This window comes from Pseudophryne corroboree, chromosome 9, assembly GCF_028390025.1.
Source record: "Pseudophryne corroboree isolate aPseCor3 chromosome 9, aPseCor3.hap2, whole genome shotgun sequence".
NCBI classification, from domain to species: Eukaryota; Metazoa; Chordata; class Amphibia; order Anura; family Myobatrachidae; genus Pseudophryne; species Pseudophryne corroboree.
The window spans coordinates 438,775,092-438,799,267 of NC_086452.1; the positions used below are offsets into that span (position 1 = coordinate 438,775,092).

Sequence of the window (24,176 nt, forward strand, 5' to 3'; positions counted from 1 at the left end):
ATGTAGGCATGTAAACGTAAATAGGGCAGCACGGATGGTGTAATGGTTAGCATTACTGCCTCACAGCACTGAGGTCATGTGTTCGATTCCCATCATGGCCCTAACTGTGTGGAGTTTGTATATTCTCCCTGGACTTGCGTGGGTTTCCTCCGGGTACTCCGGTTTCCTCCCACAATCCAAAATATACTGGTAGGTTAATTGGCTTCCAACAATATTAATCCTAGCGTGAATGTGCATGTACAGAATATAGATTGTAAGCTCCACTGGGCCAGGGACTGATGTGAATGGGCAAATATTCTCTGTACAGCGCTGCGGAATATGTGTGCGCTATATAAATAAATGGTAATACATAATAAATAAAAATGTGCAACAAAGTGTCACTGGCTGCACTTTATCCTTCCCCCAGCAGCACAGGTGAGGGACGTCTCAGGCTCCAGTCAGCACGCTGCCGCTGAGGCCACGCCCACTTTCCCACAGTCCCCTCCCACTAGCAATAGGAGAATGTAAGGCCAGTCTCACTGTCTCAGTGCACACAGAGAGCTGCTCAGAGCTGCTGCAGCAACACAGCACAGAGACTGTGCAAGAAGGAGATAATTCCTGCCTTCAGCAGCTGCAGTCAGGAGATATTCACAAAGTCTCTGAGTGGGCAGAAGGGGGAGGGTGCAGGAATGCACTGAGACTTGTCTACTGGTAGAGAAGAAGTTGGACCAGATGCTTTGCAAAGGTAGAAAGTCAGATCACTAACATCCTCTCAACAGCATGAGGTAGAGGTAGGGGTACAGTAGCAATTGGACACTTTGTGCCTAATATTTAATATAAAGTAACTATTACTTAAATAACACTAACAAACTGTCACTTCCTCAGATAGCAGCAGTTAGTGCTATTAGCATTTTTTGATTATTTATTAGGAGTATTTTAAATTATTTTAGTATTTATATTTATATATATTTTAGCATGCCTCATTTTTCAGCACAGCACTGAGAACTTTGGAAAGCCATCTGTGCCAGTCTCCATTACTGCTGGTACAGGAGACGGGCACCATGACAGGTGTGACTTGTGTAACAGGAGAGAGTGCGTGTGAAGGGGTCTTACTGTCCAGTAAGGTGGCCAGAGGGCATGTGGGGCACAGGAAGGAAGAGGTGAGGGCCCCTACCTGTGATAGGTGGGACGCTTGTGGAGACACTGGAAGAACTATGTCCAGGGCAGTGAAGAAACACTACCACAAGCACAGTATTAAACACCGCTACCAACTCCTGGAGACCCTAGGAAGAGGCACTTATGGAAAAGTAAAGAAAGCTCTGGATAAGGCGACTGGGATGATGGTGAGTATGAATTATGGGTATTCCTGGTGCTTGGAAATATTGTGTTTGGAATAATTAATTGTACCGGACTTTGTATTGTATAGATGCTAATTATTGCAGAGAATCTAAAGTAACATTTGACAGTCACTAAGTACTAGTCTAATGGTAACTACTGTATCTGTCTAATGAAACATATATATATATAAAAACTTCACTCAATATAGCTGCTGTACCCAGTTCAGCCTGTTTGATATTCATAGATTAACTCAGACTTCTCACAAACACCTAAACGCATAATTACGCTTTTTTTAAAATAAAGCTGTAACATAAATAAATCTAGGGTAATATTTGCGTTTAATGGGGGAAACTCAGAGTTGTTCGCAACAGCAAATTTGTTAGCAGTTGAGCAAAACCATGTGCAGTGTAACATGTGCAGAGAGAGTTAATGGCCCTACACACTGGGCGATATCTCTCAAAGATATGAACGATCTCGTTCATTAATGAATGAGATACCATTCATATCTTTGAGTGTGGAGGCACCAGCGATGAACGATGCGCGGCCCCGCGCTCGTTCATCGCTGGTGCCCCGTCGGCTGTGCATGCAGGCCAATATGGACGATCTCGTCCATATTTGCCTGCACTTCTATGGAGCCGGGTGACGGGGGGAGTGAAGAAACTTCACTCCCCCAGTCACTGCCCCCCTGCCGCCGGGTCGCCCGTCGGCCATATCCGCCGTAGGGCAGCTCGGCGGCGGATCGGTCAATGTGTAGGGCCCTTTAGATTTGGGTGGGTTATTTTGTTTCTGTGCAGGGTAAATACTGGCTGCTTTATTTTTACACTGCAATTTAGATTTTAGTTTGAACACACCCCACCCAAATCTAACTCTCTCTGCACATGTTACATCTGCCCCCCCTGCAGTGCACATGGTTTTGCCCAACTGCTAACAAATTTGCTGCTGCGATTAACTCAGAATTAGGCCCATTGAATGAGTGTTGTAGTATATATATATATATATATATATATATATAGTATTACATGCACTCTGTAATTTACTGGTCTATAGTATTAAACACGACACTGTACCCCAGAGTTTACGGTTTAATGTTAATTCCGTTCAGGACCCTTTAAACTAGGCTGCTCTGAGTCAGTGTAAAATAGTTATACTATGGTTTAAAAAAACAAACCGTTATTACAGATCTGCTGGTATGCACTGATGATATTGTTTCACATGACAGTCTAAGTGGCCATAATACCATTGCTGGACTAGGTACTCCTACGTAGGGGGTCATAACTGAACTAACCACAGCAAAAAAAACAGCTACATTGCATTTTTTACATTTAACTTTGCAGTTTTGCAAAATATACTCTGTTGAGCTCAGAAAATGTCAGTGCAACTAAGCAATAGGTACATTGGCTCTCCACCTGACACCTGTGCTCAAGCAGGGAAACCCATACTCTGTACCCAGTCGTCTTTGGTATGCATTTGTAATGACAAAATTCTGGTAAATTGCTATAATGTAAATCTTCCTGTTGACTTAGATAACTTGTTCATCTCAGGCTATTGTGTAACCACACATCCCAGCGTGCCCCGGCAGACAGCGGTTTTGCAGAGCACAGCGGGTCATGTAGTTTAAAAATAACTTTTGCCCAGCTACCTGAAAGTGCAATAACTATGTTTTATTGAGATGCCTAGTTTATGAGGAATAGCACAAACTGTGCAATAGTGTTCTGTTGATCACTTGAGCCTGCGAGGTTCAGTGACTACAAGCTGAAAAATCTCCAGAAAGAATGGGAATACGATGAGAATGAATGCAATCCGATGCAGAGTGCGCTGCGGCCCTGCCAAATAAAATAAACTGTCTGGCAGAATTGTACACAATAAGTTAACCGGTATTCTTACATGGCTGTGCCTTATAAATAGCTCTTTTCCCCAGAGCCGAGGAGCGCAGCAGCTGTTTAGTATGTAGATTCCGAGAGCAGAGAGATTTCTGCCAACACAAAAGGTGGCAGGCGTGTTCAGCAGATGTGACGTGCAGGGCTTCAGCAGTACAAAGCTGGCAGTTGCCTAGGCAACGACAAAATGCCAATTAGGTCTGGCCCCACAATGCATCTGGACAACGTGCAAAGCCAACTCGATCCCCCCCCCCCCCCCCCATAATACTCCGCTTGTGTCACAGGGTACGGATCATTAGGGCGTCATTCAATAGGTCGACCCCTTATGGTCGACATGGAAAAGGTCCACAGGGTCATTAGGTCGTCAGGTAGACAATGGAAAAGTTGGACGCGTGAAAAGGTTGACATGGAAAACGGTCGATGCAAAAAAGAGGTTGGCACATTTTATTTTTGGTGCTGTTTTTGTCGTCAAAGCACAGAGAACCCCAATTAGTGCACCCCATTCTCTTGCGTGGATCGCTCCGCTTGCCGTACTGCAGCAAGGTGCCTCGCCCCGCTACCGGCGTGCTCGGCACAGGTTACTATTCCCGGTTGCGGTTCATGTGGATGGTAAACTATGAAAATGTTTAGAGAAATGCAAAAGAAAAAACCCTTAAAAAGCTGTGTTGAACGTATGTGCGTTGACCATTGTCACATTGACCGTTTGATTCTGTCAACCTTTTGTTTGCACATTGCACCCTACTAGTGCTGTCCCTCCAACATGACTCTTTCCACCAGATCCAAGAAGCTCTGCTCCTGGGCTTCCCACCTGCGATGGACAGCACCGGTATTGAACTAGTTAACTGATGAGGAGAAGAGCGTGACGGCAATGATAAATTAAGAGGATCATCCAGGGGCAGAACATTTTGTTCCTGGTGGAAAAGGCAATGGGGCCTAATTCAAGGTTGATTGCAAAACAACATTTTCCTCTAATGGGCAAAACCATGTGCACTGCAGGTGGGGCAGATGTAACATGTGCAGAGAGAGTTAGATTTGGGTGGGTTATATTGTTTCTGTGCGGGGTAAATACTGTCTGCTTTATTTTTACACTGCAATTTAGATTTCACTTTGAACACTCCCCACCCAAATGTCAGTCCGGCCCCCCCTCGCAGAAGTGCAAAGGCATCGCACAGCGGCGATGCCTTTGCACTTCAAGAGTAGCTCCCAGCCAGCGCAGCTTTAGCGTGCTAGCCGGTAGCTACTCATCGCTCCTCGGCCCGCAGTGGCTGCGTGTGACGTCACGCAGCCGCTGCGGGCCACTCCCCGCACGGTCCGGCCACGCCTGCGTTGGCCGAGCCGCACCCACAAAACGCCGGCCGAACGCCACCGTTTCACCGCCTCCCGCCCATCGACCGCGAACATAGCGCAGCGACGGGCGGCCATGCTCCGGTGCACTGCGGCATCGGCGCATGTGCAGTTCTGACCCGATCGCTATGCTGCGAAAAACTGCAGCGTGCGATCGGGTCAGAAGGACCCCCTTTATCATTTGCTTTTCTTCCGGAAAATAATAGTTTTATATATAGTGTAGCAACACTGTGATGTGTGTTTTTTTTAAGTTGATGGGTTTTGCAAAATACTGACTGAAGTCATCGTAAAGTCTGAACCCTTTTAAGTGTTACCACAAGGGCAACCTGTTACATACATGTCTTTTATAACAATGTAGCGTCTACTACTTGCCTGAAAATATGTCTGTGACATCACAATTTATTTTACTATACCTTAAACAAGCGGAATCTGCTTCCTTGAATGAAATAATTTCCAGTTTTACACCAATAGTCGGCTTTATAGGGGCTAATGAGTCGCACGCAAAGACGTTATCGGCGCAAATGGTTGAAGCTTTTGAACTGCACATGCATCTCAATCGCTAAAAAGTCGCACAGCTACGGCGCCCCACGGCATGTACGCACAAAGGTATGGATATCCACTTTCAGGAGGCATTCATTTTGCCGGCTGTCGGGATCCCAGCTGTCAGGATACGGACGCCAGAATCCCGACACCCGGTGAAATACCGGCGGTCGGAATCCCCACTCAGGTGGAGGTCTACCCGTAGCATGGCGAGCCCGCAAGGGGACATGCTGCGCTCGCCGCCGGTATTCTGGCTGTCGGTCTCCTGACCGCCAGGATCCCGACAGCCGGCATATTATTAACATTTATTTATTAACAGTTTTTTATATAGCGCAGCAAATTCTGTTACGCTTTACAACTGGACACAATGATAAGACAAAACTGGGTAATAACAAACAGTCATAGAGGTAGGAGGGCCCTGCTCGCAAGCTTACAATATATGGGATTTCATACTGACTCCCCACTGTCTTATGGGATTGGGTTGCAGACTCAGGGGGTAATTCAGAGTTGATCGCAGCAGCAAATTTGTTAGCAGTTGGGCAAAACCATGTGCACTGCAGGTGGGGCAGAGGTAACATGTGCAGAGAGAGTTAGATTTGGGTGGGTTATGTTGTTTCTGTGCAGGGTAAATACTGTCTGCTTTATTTTTACACTGCAATTTAGATTTCAGTTTGAACACACCCCACCCAAATCTAAGGGGCCCTACTCACTGGCCGACCCGCCGCCGAGCTGCCCGACGGCGGATACGGCCGAGGAGCGACCCGGCGGCGGGGGGGCAGTGATGGGGGGAGTGAAGTTTCTTCACTCCCCCCGTCACGCGGCTGCATTGAAGTGCAGGCAAATATGGACGAGATCGTCCATATTGGCCTGCATGCACAGCCGACGGGAGACCAGCGATGAACGAGCGCGGGGACGCGCATCGTTCATCGCTGGAGTCTCCACACTGAAAGATATGAACGAGTTCTCGTTCATTTATGAACGAGATCGTTCATATCTTTCAAAAAATCGGCCAGTGTGTAGGGCCTATAACTCTCTCTGCACATGTTACATCTGCCCCCCCTACAGTGCACATGGTTTTGCCCAACTGCTAACAAATTTGCTGCTGCGATCAACTCTGCATTAGGCCCTTAGATCAGATGCTTAATCATTCACATTGGAGGCCAGACTCCGATAGAGAATTTGCACCTAGCATGAGGCAGGTGCAAGTTATGATGGTGCGGCTGGTGGTTGTGTCTAAAGATGCACCAAGTGGGGGTTCCAGTTCGTGCACATTTGTATGTGTGCTTGTACACCAGGGGAAGGGCTAATACTAGCATGAAGATGAAGGTGCCGTGCGACTACAACAGACGTAAAAGGGGTTGCAGCAGCATGCAACTCTGAATCAGCCCTATAACGTCCACATGAGTGGTACCTAAACATGAAGGGACAGCACTACTGAATTTATGTTATTTACAAAAAAAATTAATTCCTGTCATACCCGCAAAAAAATGTGTCACGTAATTGTGCAACAGGGCGCTGACTCGTCTAAACTCGCTCCGGAGTCATACCCACAAGTGTCTGTCAGACACTCCTGATTTATTCTCTGCAACTCAATGGCCTCAAAACAGACGGAAATCAGTCAAAGTTAAACAAATGTTTTCACATACCAGTTATATTTTAAATATATATATTTTTTTACTTATTTCCCTGGAAATGATCATGAACATCTGTGCCGACAGAAAGATCAAAGGAGCTCTGTTAGGTTCATCTCAATATCGTGAGGTGTGTCCAACCCCCCCCCCCCCCTCTCAATATACATGTATTCCTCATATTCCACATGTATATCCCTTCCTTATTCTTACAGCAGAATGTGCTAGAAGGAATCTGAATGACTTCAGCCGCTGCCAACATTCCAGCAAAATTCCCAGAGTAGACAGGGAGAGTTTTATATAAAGAAATATTGGAGTCTGGGATTCCTGAGGGGATTGAAAAGAAAACGTTTCCTTTCTGGTGGTCCGGGAAATGTATAGCGCAGCTGTATAGATCACAGGCTGATCTATATCAGCCATGACCATTTCAAGTATTTTCAATTTTACTACATATTTTCAAAAGGTTTTGTTTGCAAATGCATAATTGGCCCAGCAGGGGCCATTCTCTTTCTGATTGACCCCATCTGTGACAAGATCTGGCTCAAGATGAATGACTAGAGCGAATGGGGTCAGGTCATTGTGGCCGTCTGTCTTTGCTATCCTATTGATTTTGACTATTAATATTGTGTTCGTCCATAGGGGCCTGATTCAGCAATGGACGCAAATTACACAGCCGCAGCGGCTGTATAATAATTTGCTAATGCCGCAGGAGGCGTATGGTGTAAATACACGACTCCTGTCAGCTTCTCCGATCTGCTGCTGCGTCCGGCGGTGCAGCATCAGATTACCTGCACCAACATTGGTCATCTAAGTAACCTTCGAGTTACTCAGGGTGACCAAGAAATTCACGCTGCTGAAGCCAGTGAAAGCCGCAGCCACCGGCTTCAGCACGCTCAGAAAACGGGGCCAACAACTTTGTGTGATGTTGACTGTCACGAAAACGGGCGCAGTCTGTCAACAGGTTGCGACATCCAGGGCAATGTGAGCGATTTAGCATTGTAATGCCCCACCTACCTCTCTAAACATAGCATGGTAGGGGCAGGATGATACAAACGGTGCCATGCCTTTTAAGATGTTGCCCCTTTAAACAAAATGTCCGAGATCAGTCCGTATCCCGCACCTCTGGTGATCTCGGATTCCTGACGCAACTGTTAATAACTCCATCTCCTGTGGTGCTGAAAGTTTTCTTTCCTTTGCAGTTGTGATTTTCCCGTGACTCAGAAGGATAGCATACAGAGTGCAATCTAAGGCAGAGGTTCTCAAACTCGGTTCTCGGGGGCACACACAGTGCATGTTTTGCAGGTCTCCTCACAGAATCGCAAGTGAAATAATTAGTTCCACCTGTGGACCTTTTAAAATGTGTCAGTGAGTAATTAATACACCTGTGCACCTGCTGGGTTACCTGCAAAACATGCACTGTGTGTGCCCCCGAGGACCGAGTTTGAGAACCTCTGATCTAAGGCAACTCACTTTATCATATGATTCCAGTCCTACAGCAGACACATTAGTAGGAGAAGGATGTGGTTAAGTGTCCCGGAAGTAGCTGAGCCGACTGCTGTTACCAGGCTTCCAGGGCAGATAAAAGCTTCCTGAAGCTTAGTTTCGGAACAATATATCAACATAAACACTTCTGTGTACAAGTAGTCCAAGGAGAAGACAGAGAGCGTTGTGCACTAATCCACGTAGACCGTGTACGTACAGCACGCTCATTGGCACACTCCCACGTGCTGTACAGTATATATACAGTCACTGTGAAGGCGGCTATAGAAAAAAAATGCGGAATGCTACACTTAAGTTAAATTGGCATTAATTGAAGCCCATGTTTGCATCACAACACCCCCATCATATACAAATGGACAAAACTTTCAAGTCGCCCCAAATATAACACTTTTATATTTACTTAAATTTTAACACCCCAAAAATTAAATGTAAAAAAAAGTCTTCCCCCAAAAGAGATACGGACATTTTACGCTACACGTAAGCCTCACAATGTCTCTTGAAGTTAATATTTTAGCTCAAAAATGACAATTTATTTTAAAAAAAAAATCAAATTTCTTTTTGAATTGTATTTGACTTCATAGCAGCAATTCCAATGATATAGAGCAGTGTCATGGCTACCATGGCAACCACAGTCACATGATGAAGTGAGCTGAGAGATTAGGGATGGCCTTTGGAGGATTAACCATTGAGGGACATTCCTGCTGCTGCTGCACAAGAGTGGTGGGCCAATCAGGGAAGGCGGAGTGGCTTAGTGGAGAGTCAGCGATGGGGCTAAGTTCCATGCCTCTTGTGTTGATCAATTGATTTGAGACTACTGTGAGCATTTAATGGTTTGCTCTGTGTACAAGGCCTGGTGTAGCCGGAAAGTGATTGCATCATGAAGGTAAAATTAGATGGGACGGAATGTTCGGTCCTAACAGTGTGAAATCACATTCTATATCCCATCGTGACTGTCAGTACTATACACTGTAGCTAAATCCCCGGGATACAGAATGTGACATAAGTCCTGTTCTCATATGTGTCTGTAGAAGAAAAATAACCTCTGAGTAAACAGGCTGCACCATAGTCACACTGGGGGTGAGAGGCTCACTGTGTCCTGGGCCAAACAATGCCCGCAGTGAGGCGTGCTGGGTTGCAGTGTACTGGCTGGTTTTCCCAACCTGGAATTACTGCTGCCACAAGAAAAATATTACATACTCTAGGGGGGGAATTCAATTGTTTGAAAAGTCGGTTGGGTGTCTGGTTTTCTTTCTTGTCTATTAGATGGTATCTGGTCTCTAGGTCGACAAGACTAAGGGTGTGTACACACGGTGAGATTTTTTCTTAAGATTTTGACTATATAGTCAAAATCGTAAGAAAAGTTAGTGCAGATCGCAAGGTGAAAGTCACCTTGCGATCCCGATGCGCGGTCCCGCCAGGTCGGCATCGCAAGAAAAGATAGACTGTGCAGGCAAGTCAATCCTTGCTAGATCGGTGTACTATCTAGTTCTTCTCACATGTCAATGACATCTCACATAAGCCAAAATCTCACATAAGCCAAAATCGTAAGCACACATAGTCCATATCTCAAGATAAGTTAGTCAAAATCTGTCCTATCTGGGATCCGGAGAGTTCAAGGGAAATCGCAAGTAAAAATAGGACATAGCAAGGATCTCACCGTGTGTACACACCTTAAAAACTCATGTCGACCTTTTGACCTGTCGACCTAGACCATGTCGACATAGAATCCCTGTTGACCTAGTTACTGTCGACCAATAGTGGTCGACCTAGACTCTGTCGACCCAAGTGTAGTCCCCTTCAATACCACACCCTTCTTAGATAGGAAAAAACAGACCCCCAAACTGACTTTTCAAATAATTGAATCCCCCCCCCCTCTGGGTATATTATATTGCGAATATACTGGGTGGTGGCCATAACTAAGCTGCCCCTATTCAGAGTCGTCTGTAGCTCGCTGGAACAACCAGACTGTCATCAAATTAGGTTGGGAGACTAGTTAGAAGATGGGAAGCAGAATTCCGGGGAAAAAATATATTTTACTGCAAAAAGTCGCCGATAGGAGGAATATAGCACTGTACAATGTGAAAACCTAATTGATGATAAATGTTTTATCGCTGCGTAATCATTAGTATATAAGACAATAAAGATACTTATTAATTATAGTTTTGCCGTATTCATGTGCCTGTCCATTTTCACGCTGTTATCACATCGCACTGCGCTATAGTCCCCCTATTGGAAACTTTTTGCACTAAAATATTTTTTGTTCCCCGTGGAATACAGCTTCCCATGTCCTAATTAGTCTATCGAATTTGGGGGAGATGTATCAAGCCTTGGACAAAGATAAAGTACCAGCCACATCTACAGGCTTTGCTTGAAGAATGACAGGAGCTGATTGGTTGGTATTTTCTCTCACTCCTAAGCTTGATACATCTACCCCTTGATGACATTCTGGTTATTGGATTGAGCTACAGACGGCACGAACTAGGGGAAGTTTATGTATGGCCGCCCTGTATCTGTAGAAAGCGCTAACATGTTCCAACTTATGGGTGAAATAGGCACAGGCAAGAGTATAGGATTCCATACACACTGATTCCACCATGGCCCAGGTTAGATTTATTTGGCTGAAGGCTACCCTTTATTGTTACCCAGAACCCCTTGGGAGAAGAGAGGCGGCATACAGTAGTTACAAAGGGGTCTATTTACTGAGCCTTGGATGCAGATAAAGTGGATGGAGATTTTGGGGGACATTTACTAAGCAGTGATAAGAACGGAAAAGTGAGCCAGTGGAGAAGTTGCCCATGGTGAAGTAACATCTATAATTTGCATACTGTAAAAGTACACAGAGCTGCTGATTGGTTGATGGGGCAACTTCTCCACTGGCTCACTTCTCCGCTCTTATCACTGCTTAGTAAATGTCCCCCAAAGTACCAGCCAACCAGCTCCTAACTGTCATTATTCAAACCCAGCCTGTGACATGGCAGTTAGGAGCTGATTGGCTGGTACTTTTATCTACGTCCACTTTATCTCCATCCAATGCTTAGTAAATAAGACCCCTTAATGCGTGAGTCCAGTCTGCTTGGACAGCAGTTGGATGTGGATTGCAATCTATGGACGTTTTGTATGCTCATTACCATGTATTTTGCTTCTTTAGGTGGCCGTGAAGTCTATTCAGAAAGACAAGATCACAGATGAGCTGGATAGAGTACATCTTCAGCGAGAGATTGAGATCACTGCTATGCTGAAACATGAGCACATCATACAGGTCTTCGAAGGTCAGTATGAGCCTGGGGCCCCAGCATCTCAGAGGCTTCCCCTGGCACCACAGGTTCCTCCACTGAACAGGATTAAGTGGTTGGATTGTTCACTGAAAGCGATGCCTGTCACAGCAGTGAATAAAAGGAGACATTCATTGTGCAGGACACACACACTGGGGATATCCGTCTTGCTGGAATCTAATGATTGCCTGTTACCCCGCACATCAGCGGCAGGGACAGCGAGCATGAGACATACCAGCATGCTTAGCGCTAGCTTATAACGCAACACTCTTCAGTTTGCATTGTTGGCTGATTGTACTGTACGTTATATGCAGCCTGTCCTGTTATCCAGCGGTTGTGGCACTATAAGGTCCAGCATACCATCAGCCAAAGCAGAGTCGCAGCACATTTGTGAAACTGGGACGCTTATACGTCACTGTGAAATATTTTTATTACGTGTCACTCATATATTTTAAGCTTCTTTTGTTACATAGGGGGTCATTCTGACCCGTTCTCTCGCTGTGTTTTAACGCAGCAGTGCGAACGGGTCCCTACTGCGCTGGCACCGTAGTGCACCGGCGCGAGCCAGAAGGCCGTAGCAGGGAAGCGATCGCCTCTGCCTGATTGACAGGCAGAGGCGATCGCTGGGCGGGAGAGGGCGGAACGGAGGCGTTTGGCCGCCATTTCGTGGGTTTGGTCCGGCCAACACAGGCGTGGCCGGACCGAACGGGGGGCGGGCCGCAGTGGCTGCGTGACGTTACACGCAGCCACTGCGGGCTGGGGAGCAATGAGTAGCTCCCGGCCAGCACGCTAAAGCTGCGCTGGACGGGAGCTACTCTTGAAGTGCAAAGACATCGCCGCTGTGCGATGCCTTTGCACTTCTGCGAGGGGGGGCCGGACTGACATGCGGGGCAGACTAGCCCTGTGCTGGACGTCCCCCCGCATGTCAGTGAAGAAGATCGTAGCTGCTCGGAATGACCCCCATAGATCGCAGTGTGCCTAACATTTCCCTTCCCAGGAGGGTGGAGTTACAGGTGGTTCTGGGCCTTGCGGACAGGTCCACAGTCTTTGTTTTCCCACAGACTTGAATTCTTCCCACATTTGTAGAACTGGAAACTGGATCACAGACCTTACCATAGCATGGGATGTGTATTACTCCATCCATTCCCAGTTCTGTGGGAAAGCACAGTGCGACACACAATACAGGAATTAATGAAGGAAGAGGTGTTAAAGTGGACGTTGGCTGAATATTAATGTGATGTTTTCCATGTTTCCGCCATATACATTTTATGGGTTATCATCCCACCAACAAAACTAGGTGCAAGGTGCTTTCAAAGAGCAAGAAATAGGCATGTACCTTGACATGCGTCTGCACATAAGATTCATTGCCGCCGTGTTGCATTGTGGTTAATAAGTGACCCTTATGAATCATGAAATCTGGTTGTGGTGGAGGTGAAAGCTGAGAATGGAGTCCTTTTAGATTCTGTGACGCCCTGATCACTTGTGCTAGGCTGGCAGTCACACTCTGCCTGCCCAGTTAGAGAAGCACATGATAACCTGCTGCCGACGTGTGAAAAAAGTATGGCGTACCCCAGAAATTCATTATTTACGGTTGTGCACCTTTTTATATATTCATTTTTAAATTTAGTCATGACAGTGGAGACTTCAGAGCTGCCTTTATTTCGGAAGCGTCTGTTTTGCAGGGCTAAAAAGACTTTGGTGACCCATGTTAAATTGGGAACATTCTCTTAAATGGGCAGTCCACTGATGCACATTAAAATAATGTTGAGTTGTTTGCATTTGTGTGCATGTGCAAACTGAAGTACTTTGCTGCGCTAACCATATGTGTCCTCATATATCTAGTCTCAATATGCCACGCAGCGATAGACGTCTGGCGCGAGGGAGGAGCCAGTTCCCATTCAACTCTGCTAAAGTCTGGTGTCTTTTTGCAAAAAATGCATCTTAGTCGCAACACAATGTGACTAGGATGCACAAAGAGACTGTGCTGATTATTTTGATATATGACACTTGTATATTGCGTTTAGCGGAGTCTGCATACGGAGCAGAACAGAACTTGTACTGGAAAAACGCTGCGGGTGCTACATTGTAGCACTTTGTGTACAGATTCAGACTCAGTCGCCCATAATACACAAGTGTCACATTTCAAATTAGTCAGGACAGTCTCCTGGTGCACCCTAAATGAATTGTGTTGCGGTTTAGACATATTTTCAGCAAAAAAAGATACAAAAGAGACGCTAGCAGAGTCTCACAGGATCTGCCGCGCCAAGAGCGTCTGTTTGGCGTGACTGCAGCAATGATGTATAAGGACACATCTGTACATTCACGTCAGAGCTCCTGTTCCTCTTCATCATGAAGTACAACACTTCCCTCGCACAGAAATGCCGCCCATCTAGACGTATGTATGCATGCTTCCATAAAAGTGCAGAAATAGCTGCATGCTGCCAAAGGAGGAAATATATTATATGCAACACCTTCACATTCTTTTTCTGCATCCGTTTATGGCCGTAATGACAAATGATCCCAATTCTACTGGATAATGAATGATGCAAAGGGTTCGTAACCTTTTAAGAGAGTGATTACTATTTATCCTTGAAAACCCAGTCTTGTAAATGTCAAAGTGAACTATTAAAACTGGCAATTACATTTGTAGCAGGTCCTCCAGAAAAGTGTGCCGGTCACATACTGCTCTTGTTACAGATAGAAAAGGAGCCTTGAGAAATTGTAGCAGAAATAACAGATTATAAACAGAGCGTATGTGTGAAATCACATTTCACAGTCCGTCACAGACAAACCCGAATGTCTGGGTGGAGTGGACACGCCGTAACTGATTATTAAAGCTTTCAACCTCTATATGTGTGTGTGTATATATATATATATATACTAGGTGCTTCATCGCGCCCTACGGGCGCTCTTCACACCGTCGCAAGGGGCTACGCCCCCTTAACCCTTGCATGCCTTTCTGGGGTTCAATATTTGTATTATATAAAGTATTACCTGCATTCCTTTGTTAGTGGTTAAATATTGCACAATGAAAGGGCGTGCGATGGTGAAGGAGGCGCAGCCCCTTGCGACGGCGTGAACAGCACCTGCAGGGCACGATGTACAGAATGTAGCGGGTGCGGGGGGGACTGCGGATGGTGTCTGTAGATGCTGCAGGTGGAGGGGGGGCAAAAGTGGGGGTGGGGCTGCGGGGAGGGGCAGAGGAGTGGGGGATGCAGATTGGGGAGGGGTCCGGAGGCACTGCAGGTGGGGGAGGGGCAGGGGTGCCATGGGTGGGAGAGGGGCAGGTGTGGGGATGTTGTGGATGGGTGAAGGGTTCCGGAGGTGCTGTGGAATGGGAAGGGGCGGGAGTGCCGGGGGTGGGGTAGGGGTCCGCAGGCGCCATGGGTAGGGGAGGGGCAGGTACGGGTGGTGCGGCGCATAGGGAAGGAGGTCCGGAGGTGCTGCTGGTGGTGGAGGGGCAGGTGCAGGGGTGCCATGGGTGGGGGACGGGGGAACCGCGGATGGAGGAGGGTGTCTGCAGATGCTGCGGGTGGAGGGGGGCAGGTGTGGGGGGAGACATATAAAGGGGGTGGATGGTGGAGGGGGCCTGGAGGTGTTGTGGGTGGTGAAGGGGCGGAGGAGTGGGAGCCGCGGGTGGTGTAGGGGGTCTGGAGGCACAGCATGTGGGGGAAGGGTGGAGTGCCGCATGTGGTGGAGGGGAAGGTGCGGAGGTGTGGTGCATTGGAGAGAGGTCTGGAGGCGCTGCAGGTACTGTACCTGCCAAAAAGGTAGTTGGAGGGTATGCAGTAACAGGGCCAGGACAGGGGTGACAGGGTCAGAAAAGGGGTGACGGGGCCAGGACAGGGGCGACGGGGCCAGGACAGAAATGACAGGGACAGGATAGGGGTGACAGGCCAGGGTAGGGGTGGCAGGAACAGGACAGGGGTTACAGGGCCAGGATAGGGTTGACAGGGCAAGCACAGGGGTAACAGGGCCAGGATAGGGGTAACAGGGCCAGCATAAGGGTGACAGGGCCAGCATAAGGGTGAAAGGGCCAGGATAAGGGTGAAAGGGCCAGGATAAGGGTGGCAGGGCAAGGCCAGGGGTGACAGGGACATGACAGAACACAGGGCACGGGAGAGATTGGTATTAGGGACAAAACAGTGGTGACAGACAGATGTGTCTTACCAAAGTCACTGCTGCTGGCTGCTGCTGTTCCACTCCAACCTGTTGGGATCTGCTGCTGGTGGAGACTTGGCATGGCTGACTCTCTTAGGCTGGAGTCCTGCTTCCTCTGCCCGTCCGCATCCCTCCCCCCCTCCTCAGTCACACACCGCAGACCTCGCGCAGCTGCCGGGCACTGTGGTAAGGGGAGACTGGGAGTGACTGGTTAGCCCCCAGGAGATGCTGCGGCTAGAGGGAGGAGGGGGTCGGAGCCTGCAAGCAGCTCGGACTTCTGCAGCGTTACCCGCCGGCTAAAGTGTGTGAAGGAGCTGGGCGCACCTCACTGTGGGTGGCAGCGCTGCAGCTAGCGGTGGGGTTGCCGGGGCTGGAGATAACAGAGGCAGTACGGAACCTGCACAGCGGCAGGTGCCCCACAAAACTGCAGCTAAGAAGCGTGGAGTGTGCCAGAAAGTGACGCTCCTCCGCGCCAGAGAGGGGGGGGGGGGTCAAGCACACAGTGAGCCGGTGCCCGTCTGTCTGTACGGCATACCCCCTCACACACCCCCATACCTCCCAAATGTCCCGATTTTCGCGGGACAGTCCCATTTTTTTGGGTCTGTCCCGCTGTCCCACCCGCGGGTCGCAGTGTCCCGCGGTAACGGGGGGGTCAGTTGGAAAGCTCCTGTACTCGCTGTTCTGCTTAGCAGAGCAGCGGTGAATAGTGGAGACAGAGGGAGAGGGGGCATCAGGGGGTATGGATTAAGGGGGGGTTCCAGAAGCAGAGCCGGATTAAGGGTGGAGGGCAGGGGGTACGTACCGTTGGCCCCACGGTTTTAGGGGGCCCCCCGGCTCGAGTAGCTCTGTCCCAGCTCAGAAGCTCCCCCCCCCCCCCCCGTCCTGCCAGCAACAACGGCAGCATTGTGCTACTGTCAGCACACGCTGCTGCGTATTGGCAGGTCTGAGGTGTTGCAGGGAGGCAGCAGTCTCCCTGCTTTCTTCTGCCTGTGCGGGTGTGTAGGTGGGAGCGACCACCTCCTCTGGATTTACCCCTAGCTGAGGGGCCAAAATTCCATGTAAAAAAACAAAAAAAAACAAAACAAAAAAAAAAAAACACGGAATTTGCGTAAGGGGGCGTGGCCTCGCGTCCCGCGATTAGGCCACGCCCCCAACCCACAGCAGGCACAGCAATGAGATAGGGCTCCCCTGTCTCAAGTGCCCTGGGCCTCCCGGACTCATAATCAGCCCCTGGGGGCATGCCAGCAGCTCACAGAGCGCTGGGCATGCCCCCTCACTGACGAAAACAGGGGCCCTCCCGTGAAGCCACGCCCCATTTTCGCCGAGTGTGTGTCCCTCCTTCTGCCTGAAGAAAGCTCCTGAAGAAAGCTGGGAGGTTTGCACCCCTGCCTGTGCCATGCCCAATGCCCATACCATCTGCTTCTGCTCCTAGTCTCCTGTAGATGTGGCCAGATCTGTGACTCATTTGACTAACTCCGCCCAGTGTTGTGACTCCGCCCAGCGTTAGCAAATGAATCACAAACTCACAGATCTGGGCTATTATATAGGAGATGTGTGTGTGTATAATTTTTTTTTAATAACTCTAGAAGACAGAACATAATGGTCTGTTTTTCAGAACGGTCACTATAGGCAAATCATTCCGCATTTTACAAGGTATACTAACAAAATTACTCCAGAATACTGAAACCAAAATAGAAACACGTGGACCAATGAAAGCAATTTTTAGGCTTGTTCATTCTATTTTTGGCATCTGTTTTTACGAAGTTCCACCCCCCCTAGGGAGCCAAACTTTAACTGCCATGTTTTATACCACCGCTACGGATATGGGGAGGAATGTGATAGGGTGTGAGAATCATAAAGGGAGAGATTTTGTGAGAATTCTCCTGTTTTTTTTTTTTTTTTTTTTGCCATGTAAATGTAAAAAACAAACAAAAAAAAAACAGGAGAACTCTCTCAAAATCTCTCACTTTCTGATTCTAGCACCCTATTACACTCCCCCCATGATGGTAATTACAGTTTCTGATGTACTGGCTCTTGTCACTGTTAAAGTTTCATTACAATTAGAAAAGGATTGTTCTTGCACTGCTGAGATCATGTGCTATGGTGAAGTCGCTAAACAGCAACTTTTACGTAGTTTTTATCATTTTTTCTAACTCTGATAAACCTTTTTTTTTTCTCTTCTGTAGTATTTGAGAGCACAGATAAAATCATCATTGTAATGGAATACGCAAGCAATGGAGAGCTGTATGATTTCATTAATAATAAGCACCAGATCCCAGAGAGCGAGGCTCGCAGGTTCTTCAGGCAAATTGTCTCCGCAGTCCACTACTGCCACAAGGTAAACTATAATAAATAGAATATATACTCACCTTTTGTCTCTGATATGTTTAATGTTTAGTATGTAACTGTGTTGGAGCATAGCACCAGCCGAAGGCTAAGTATCACGTGAGTCAATATACTGGAGCACAGCAGGTGGCGCTGTTTCTTAAACTGTTTCTGTGTAGTTTCTCTTTATTGTGATAGTGTACTCTCTTATACTGTTAGGGTCTCCTGCCCTGTGCTGCCACGTCGTCATGGCAACCGGGAGACAAGTGCTAGCGGAGTGACCTGAGCGCAGCTGATACTCCGGTTCGGGTCTTTTGCTGTGCAGTGGTTATAGGCTCTGTGCATGGCAGGGGATCCGGTGCTGGTTTTTGTGCTCACAGTCTGTGAGGTCTGAGTGGGGCGTGGACAGCACCTGCTTTATAAGGCCTCTTCTCAGGGTAAGCAGATGCTGCTGAATCTTTGTTGGTTAGTCAGTTTCTGAAAGTTAGCCAGTACTGTGTAGCTTTGTATTTGTTTGTTGCTTACTGCAAATAGGCCTGGGGATTTGGTATTACACTCTGCCAATCCAGACCTAGCAGTAAGACTGGAGTCAGTCGTTTAGCTTGCTGGGGTTCTGTTACTACTCTGTGAACTTAGCAAGTTTGCGGCTGTATTCTAAGACTTGCCTGTCTAATCCTGTCTCACTGTGCTAGGTGTCAGGGGTCAGTTTAGTGGCAGTAAGCTGAACCTGTGCACTGCAAGTGAGAATTAGGATTGTGGAGACTCTCCTTGTGTCTATCATTCCATCTCTGACCAAGGAGTTTACTGCCACACCCGTTGGTAACCCTTTAGGGTTTTGCTGTTGCCCTTAGCAACAGCATTTCGGGTTCTCTACGTATTAAAACACAACATCTTGCTTATCCCATCTGAGCAGTTCTAATACAAGGGAGATACCCAGTTCCTTAGCCTCTGGGCTTCTCTGTTCACTTTGTGTGTATTTTGTTAACCTATCACCTTCTGTGTACGTTATGTCATATTCCCCAGTCTGTCTGTAAGTCCATTTGTTTTGCATAACAGTTCAAACACCAGTACATTCCTGCAGGCACTGGAGTGCATAACAGTCCTGACACCAGTACTTTCCTGCAGGCACTGGTGTGCATAACATATTCAGCAGCCTAATACTCCTGTTGAAATTTTGTGGGAATATGGAGCATACCCCTCAAAATACGTTGCAACAGGTGGTCGATCAGGTGCAGGTCCTGACTCGACAATTTAATGATTTGCCCATTAAAATGCACACCTCCCAGGCTGCTGGCGGAGCTCCCGCAGCAGCAGCACCTGCAGGGGTTAAGGAGCCGAAAGTAAATCTCCCGGATCGTTTTTCTGGAGATCGCTCGCAGTTCTTTTGTTTCAAGGAGAGCTGCAAGCTATACTTCCGGCTTAGGCCTCAGTCTTCTGGGTCGGAGATTCAGCGGGTGGGCATAGTGATTTCCTTGCTACAAGGAGACCCACAGGTCTGGGCATATGGGTTGCAGCCTGACTGTCCGTCGCTTAAAAGTGTTGATGCTTTTTTTACGGCACTGGGCATGTTGTATGATGACCCTGACAAGACGGCCTCAGCCGAGGCTCAGATTTCGATCCTTAAGCAAGGGCGAAGGCCAGTTGAGGTTTACTGTACGGAGTTTCGGAGGTTGGCCCATGATACCCAGTGGAATGACCCAGCCCTGAGACACCAGTACCGAAGAGGTCTTTCTAACCAGATAAAGGACCAACTGGTACAATATCCCTTGCCTGATAGCTTGGATCAGCTCATGCAGTTATCCATCCGGGTGGATAGACGGCTGAGAGAGCGTAGGCTTGAAAGGGAGACTGAGATTTCCTTCCTTCCCAAGGGAACCTCAGACTCTGAGGAATTTTCAGAGGAGCCTATGCAGATTGGGGCTACCCGCCTCTCCTCGCGTGAGAAGACGCGGAGGAGACAGCAGGGGTTGTGTTTGTACTGTGGGAATAAAGGTCATGTGGTAGTATCATGCCCAGAAAAGCCGGAAAACTTCAGGGCCTGAGGGTGATGGGAAATATCCTGTCAGGCCAGAAGTCAGAATTTCCCAAGAAGACTTTTATCATTCCGGTGACCTTGAAGATCCTCGGTCAAACTGTCAAGACTGAGGCCTTTGTGGACAGTGGGGCCGACGGGGTTTTTATGGACCGCCAATTCGCCCTGAAACACTCTGTTCCCTTAGTACCCCTGGCATCGGAAATTGAGATTTGTGGGTTAAACGGGGAACCATTATCCCAAGGTAAAATTACCTCTTGCACTAGCCAGATTTCTTTGTTTATTGGAGCCACACACTCTGAAAAATTGTCCTTTTATGTGACTGTCTGTACTTTTGCCCCATTGGTGTTGGGGTTACCCTGGTTAAGGGCCCACAATCCTCAATTTGACTGGGTCTCTGGGGAGATTCTTAGTTGGGGTACTGATTGTTTCAGGAGTTGCTTGAGCCTTCCAGTCAGGCTCTCGCAGCTAAGTTTGCCAGGATTGCCAGGGTGTTATGCAGATTTTGCGGACGTGTTCTCCAAAAAAGTTGCAGAGGTACTACCTCCCCATCGCCCCTATGACTGTGCCATTGATTTGTTGCCAAATGCTAAGCTTCCCAAGAGCAGGTTGTACTCCCTGTCACGTCCTGAGACTCAGGCTATGGCAGAGTACATTCAGGAGAACTTGGCTATGGGATTTATCAGACCTTCACAGTCTCCAGTTGGGTCGGGGTTCTTCTTCGTGGGTAAAAAGGACGGTTCGTTGCGACCCTGCATCGACTTCAGGGAATTGAACCGTATCACGATTAAAAACTCATACCCACTGCCTCTCATTTCGGTCTTGTTTGACCAGCTTCGTACTGCCACCATTTTTTCTAAGATTGACCTACGCGGTGCGTACAATCTAATCCGAATAAGAGAGGGGGATGAATGGAAGACTGCCTTTAATACCCACTCAGGGCATTATGAATATTTGGTGATGCCTTTTGGGCTCTGTAATGCCCCGGCAGTCTTCCAGGATTTCATGAATGATGTGCTCAGGGAATATTTGGATAGATTCTTAGTTGTATACTTAGATGACATCCTAATCTTCTCCCATTCCCTGGAGGAACATCGGAAGCATGTACGCTTAGTCCTCCAGAAACTCAGAGACCACCGGCTTGGGGCGAAGCTGGAGAAGTGCGAATTTGAAGTTCAGCAAATCGCATTTCTAGGATATATTATCTCCCCAGAAGGTTTCCAAATGGAGGGTTCCAAGGTACAGGCAGTCCTGGATTGGGTGCAGCCCACTAGTTTGAAGGCGCTTCAGCGTTTCCTGGGCTTTGCGAATTTTTATAGACGATTTATCGCTGGATTTTCGTCTATAGTGGCGCCCTTGGTGGCACTCACTAAGAAAGGGGCGGATGTTGCTCACTGGTCTTGTGAGGCTAAAGCGGCTTTTGCCCATCTCAAAAGGGCATTTGTTTCGGCCAAGGTGCTGCGACACCCAGATCCAGAGCGTCCTTTTGTGGTGGAGGTGGATGCCTCTGAGATGGGTATTGGGGCAGTGCTTTCTCAGATGGGAGTGTCTGATAATCGCCTTCATCCCTGTGCTTACTTTTCCCGTAAATTTTCGCCTGCCGAGATGAATTATGACGTGGGTAACCGGGAATTGTTGGCTATTAAGGATGCACTCGAGGAGTGGAGACACTGGCTTGAGGGGGCTAAGTTTGTGGTCTCAATTCTCACTGACCATAAGAATCTGGCATATTTAGAGTCAGCGAAGCGTCTCAATGCCAGGCAGGCACGATGGGCTTTGTTTTTTGCTCGCTTTAATTTTTTGATAACATATCGCCCTGGGTCAAAAAACATCAAGGCTGATGCGCTCTCGCGGAGTTTTGCTCCAATCCAGGAGACCACCGAGGAGCCGTTGCCCATTGTTTCCCCATCATGTATTAAAGTGGGCATTACCCAGGACCTCTTATCATTAGTCCTTAGAGCACAGGAGCAGGCTCCTCCAGACCTTCCGGTAGGTCTTTTGTTTGTGCCTCCTAGGTTAAGACAGCGAGTGTTCCTGGAATTCCATGCCAAGAAGTCGGCAGGTCACCCGGGTATTGCCAGAACTCGGGAGTTGCTATCTAGGGCGGTGTGGTGGCCCTCGGTGGCTAAGGATGTGGATCAGTGGGTTCGGGCATGTGACATCTGTGCCCGAAATAAGACTCCTAGAGGGGTTCCGGTTGGCCCATTACATCCACTCTCTATCCCATCTAAGCCATGGACCCACATTTCAATGGATTTTGTGGTGGACTTGCCCAAATCCTCGGGGATGACAGCCATCTGGGTTGTCGTTGACAGGTTTTCGAAGATGGCGCACTTCGTTCCACTGGTTGGGCTGCCATCGGCCAGACGCCTGTCTGAATTATTTATGCTGCATGTTGTGCGTCTCCACGGGTTGCCACTTGATGTGGTCTCTGACCGCGGATCCCAGTTTGTGGCCAAATTCTGGAGGGCATTTTGTTCCGATCTCCAGATTTCTGTCAGCTTGTCGTCGGGCTACCATCCGCAGTCTAATGGGCAGACTGAAAGGGTGAACCAGTCCTTGGAGCAGTTCCTCAGGTGTTATGTCTCCAAGTGTCAGACTGACTGGGTTGCTCATCTGTCCATGGCGGAGTTTGCCTATAACAACGCGGCTCACTCTGCTACAGGGATCTCTCCATTCCTTTGTGTGTATGGGCATCATCCTAAGGCCAATTCTTTTGACCCCCTGGACTCCACGCCTGGTGGTTCCTCTGTGGTTTCGGTCCTTAGAGGTATTTGGCGGAAAGTGAAGAAAGCCCTTGTGACTGTGTCATTAGTGACCAAAAGGGTTTTTGATAAGCGGAAAAGACCCTGCAGCTTCAAATTAGGAGACTTCGTCTGGTTGTCTACCAAGAATTTGAAGTTGAGACAGCCATCTCATAAGTTAGGCCCCCGGTTCATCGGCCCTTATAAGATCACCAGGGTTATCAATCCGGTGGCATTTCAGTTAGATCTGCCCCGTTCTTTGGGTATCAATAAAACCTTTCATTGTTCCCTTTTAAAACGGGCGATTAGTAATCCTTCTTCCAGTGGAAGACCTTCCCCTCTTCTGATACGTGGCCAGAGGGAGTTTGTTGTTGAAAGGATTCTTGACTCCAAGGTGGTTCGGGGTCGGCTGTCATTTTTGGTGCACTGGAAGGGGTATGGACCGGAGGAGCGGTCGTGGGTGCGCAGTTGTGATCTTCATGCCCCCAGACTGATACGCTCTTTCTTCTCGCAGTTCCCCGATAAACCCGGTGGTAGGGGTTCTTTGACCCCTCGTCAGAGGGGGGGTACTGTTAGGGTCTCCTGCCCTGTGCTGCCACGTCGTCATGGCAACCGGGAGACAAGTGCTAGCGGAGTGACCTGAGCGCAGCTGATACTTCGGTTCGGGTCTTTTGCTGTGCAGTGGTTATAGGCTCTGTGCATGGCAGGGGATCCGGTGCTGGTTTTTGTGCTCACAGTCTGTGAGGTCTGAGTGGGGCGTGGACAGCACCTGCTTTATAAGGCCTCTTCTCAGGGTAAGCAGATGCTGCTGAATCTTTGTTGGTTAGTCAGTTTCTGAAAGTTAGCCAGTACTGTGTAGCTTTGTATTTGTTTGTTGCTTACTGCAAATAGGCCTGGGGATTTGGTATTACACTCTGCCAATCCAGACCTAGCAGTAAGACTGGAGTCAGTCGTTTAGCTTGCTGGGGTTCTGTTACTACTCTGTGAACTTAGCAAGTTTGCGGCTGTATTCTAAGACTTGCCTGTCTAATCCTGTCTCACTGTGCTAGGTGTCAGGGGTCAGTTTAGTGGCAGTAAACTGAACCTGTGCACTGCAAGTGAGAATTAGGATTGTGGAGACTCTCCTTGTGTCTATCATTCCATCTCTGACCAAGGAGTTTACTGCCACACCCGTTGGTAACCCTTTAGGGTTTTCTGTTGCCCTTAGCAACAGCATTTCGGGTTCTCTACGTATTAAAACACAACATCTTGCTTATCCCATCTGAGCAGTTCTAATACAAGGGAGATACCCAGTTCCTTAGCCTCTGGGCTTCTCTGTTCACTTTGTGTGTATTTTGTTAACCTATCACCTTCTGTGTACGTTATGTCATATTCCCCAGTCTGTCTGTAAGTCCATTTGTTTTGCATAACAGTTCAAACACCAGTACATTCCTGCA

General features: G+C 48.1%; 1 protein-coding gene across 1 annotated transcript in view; it reads left to right on the forward strand.

Moving 5' to 3' along the window:
- The first annotated feature begins 523 nt into the window (after window positions 1-523).
- LOC134958455 (NUAK family SNF1-like kinase 1) overlaps window positions 524-24,176 on the forward strand; it is a 49,449-nt gene continuing 25,796 nt past the window's right edge. Inside the window, exons 1-3 of the mRNA XM_063941076.1 lie at window positions 524-1,322; window positions 11,355-11,475; window positions 17,826-17,977. Coding sequence (XP_063797146.1) covers window positions 1,041-1,322; window positions 11,355-11,475; window positions 17,826-17,977 — 555 coding nt within the window. The 5' untranslated portion in view covers window positions 524-1,040. The remainder of the gene's footprint in view (window positions 1,323-11,354; window positions 11,476-17,825; window positions 17,978-24,176) is intronic.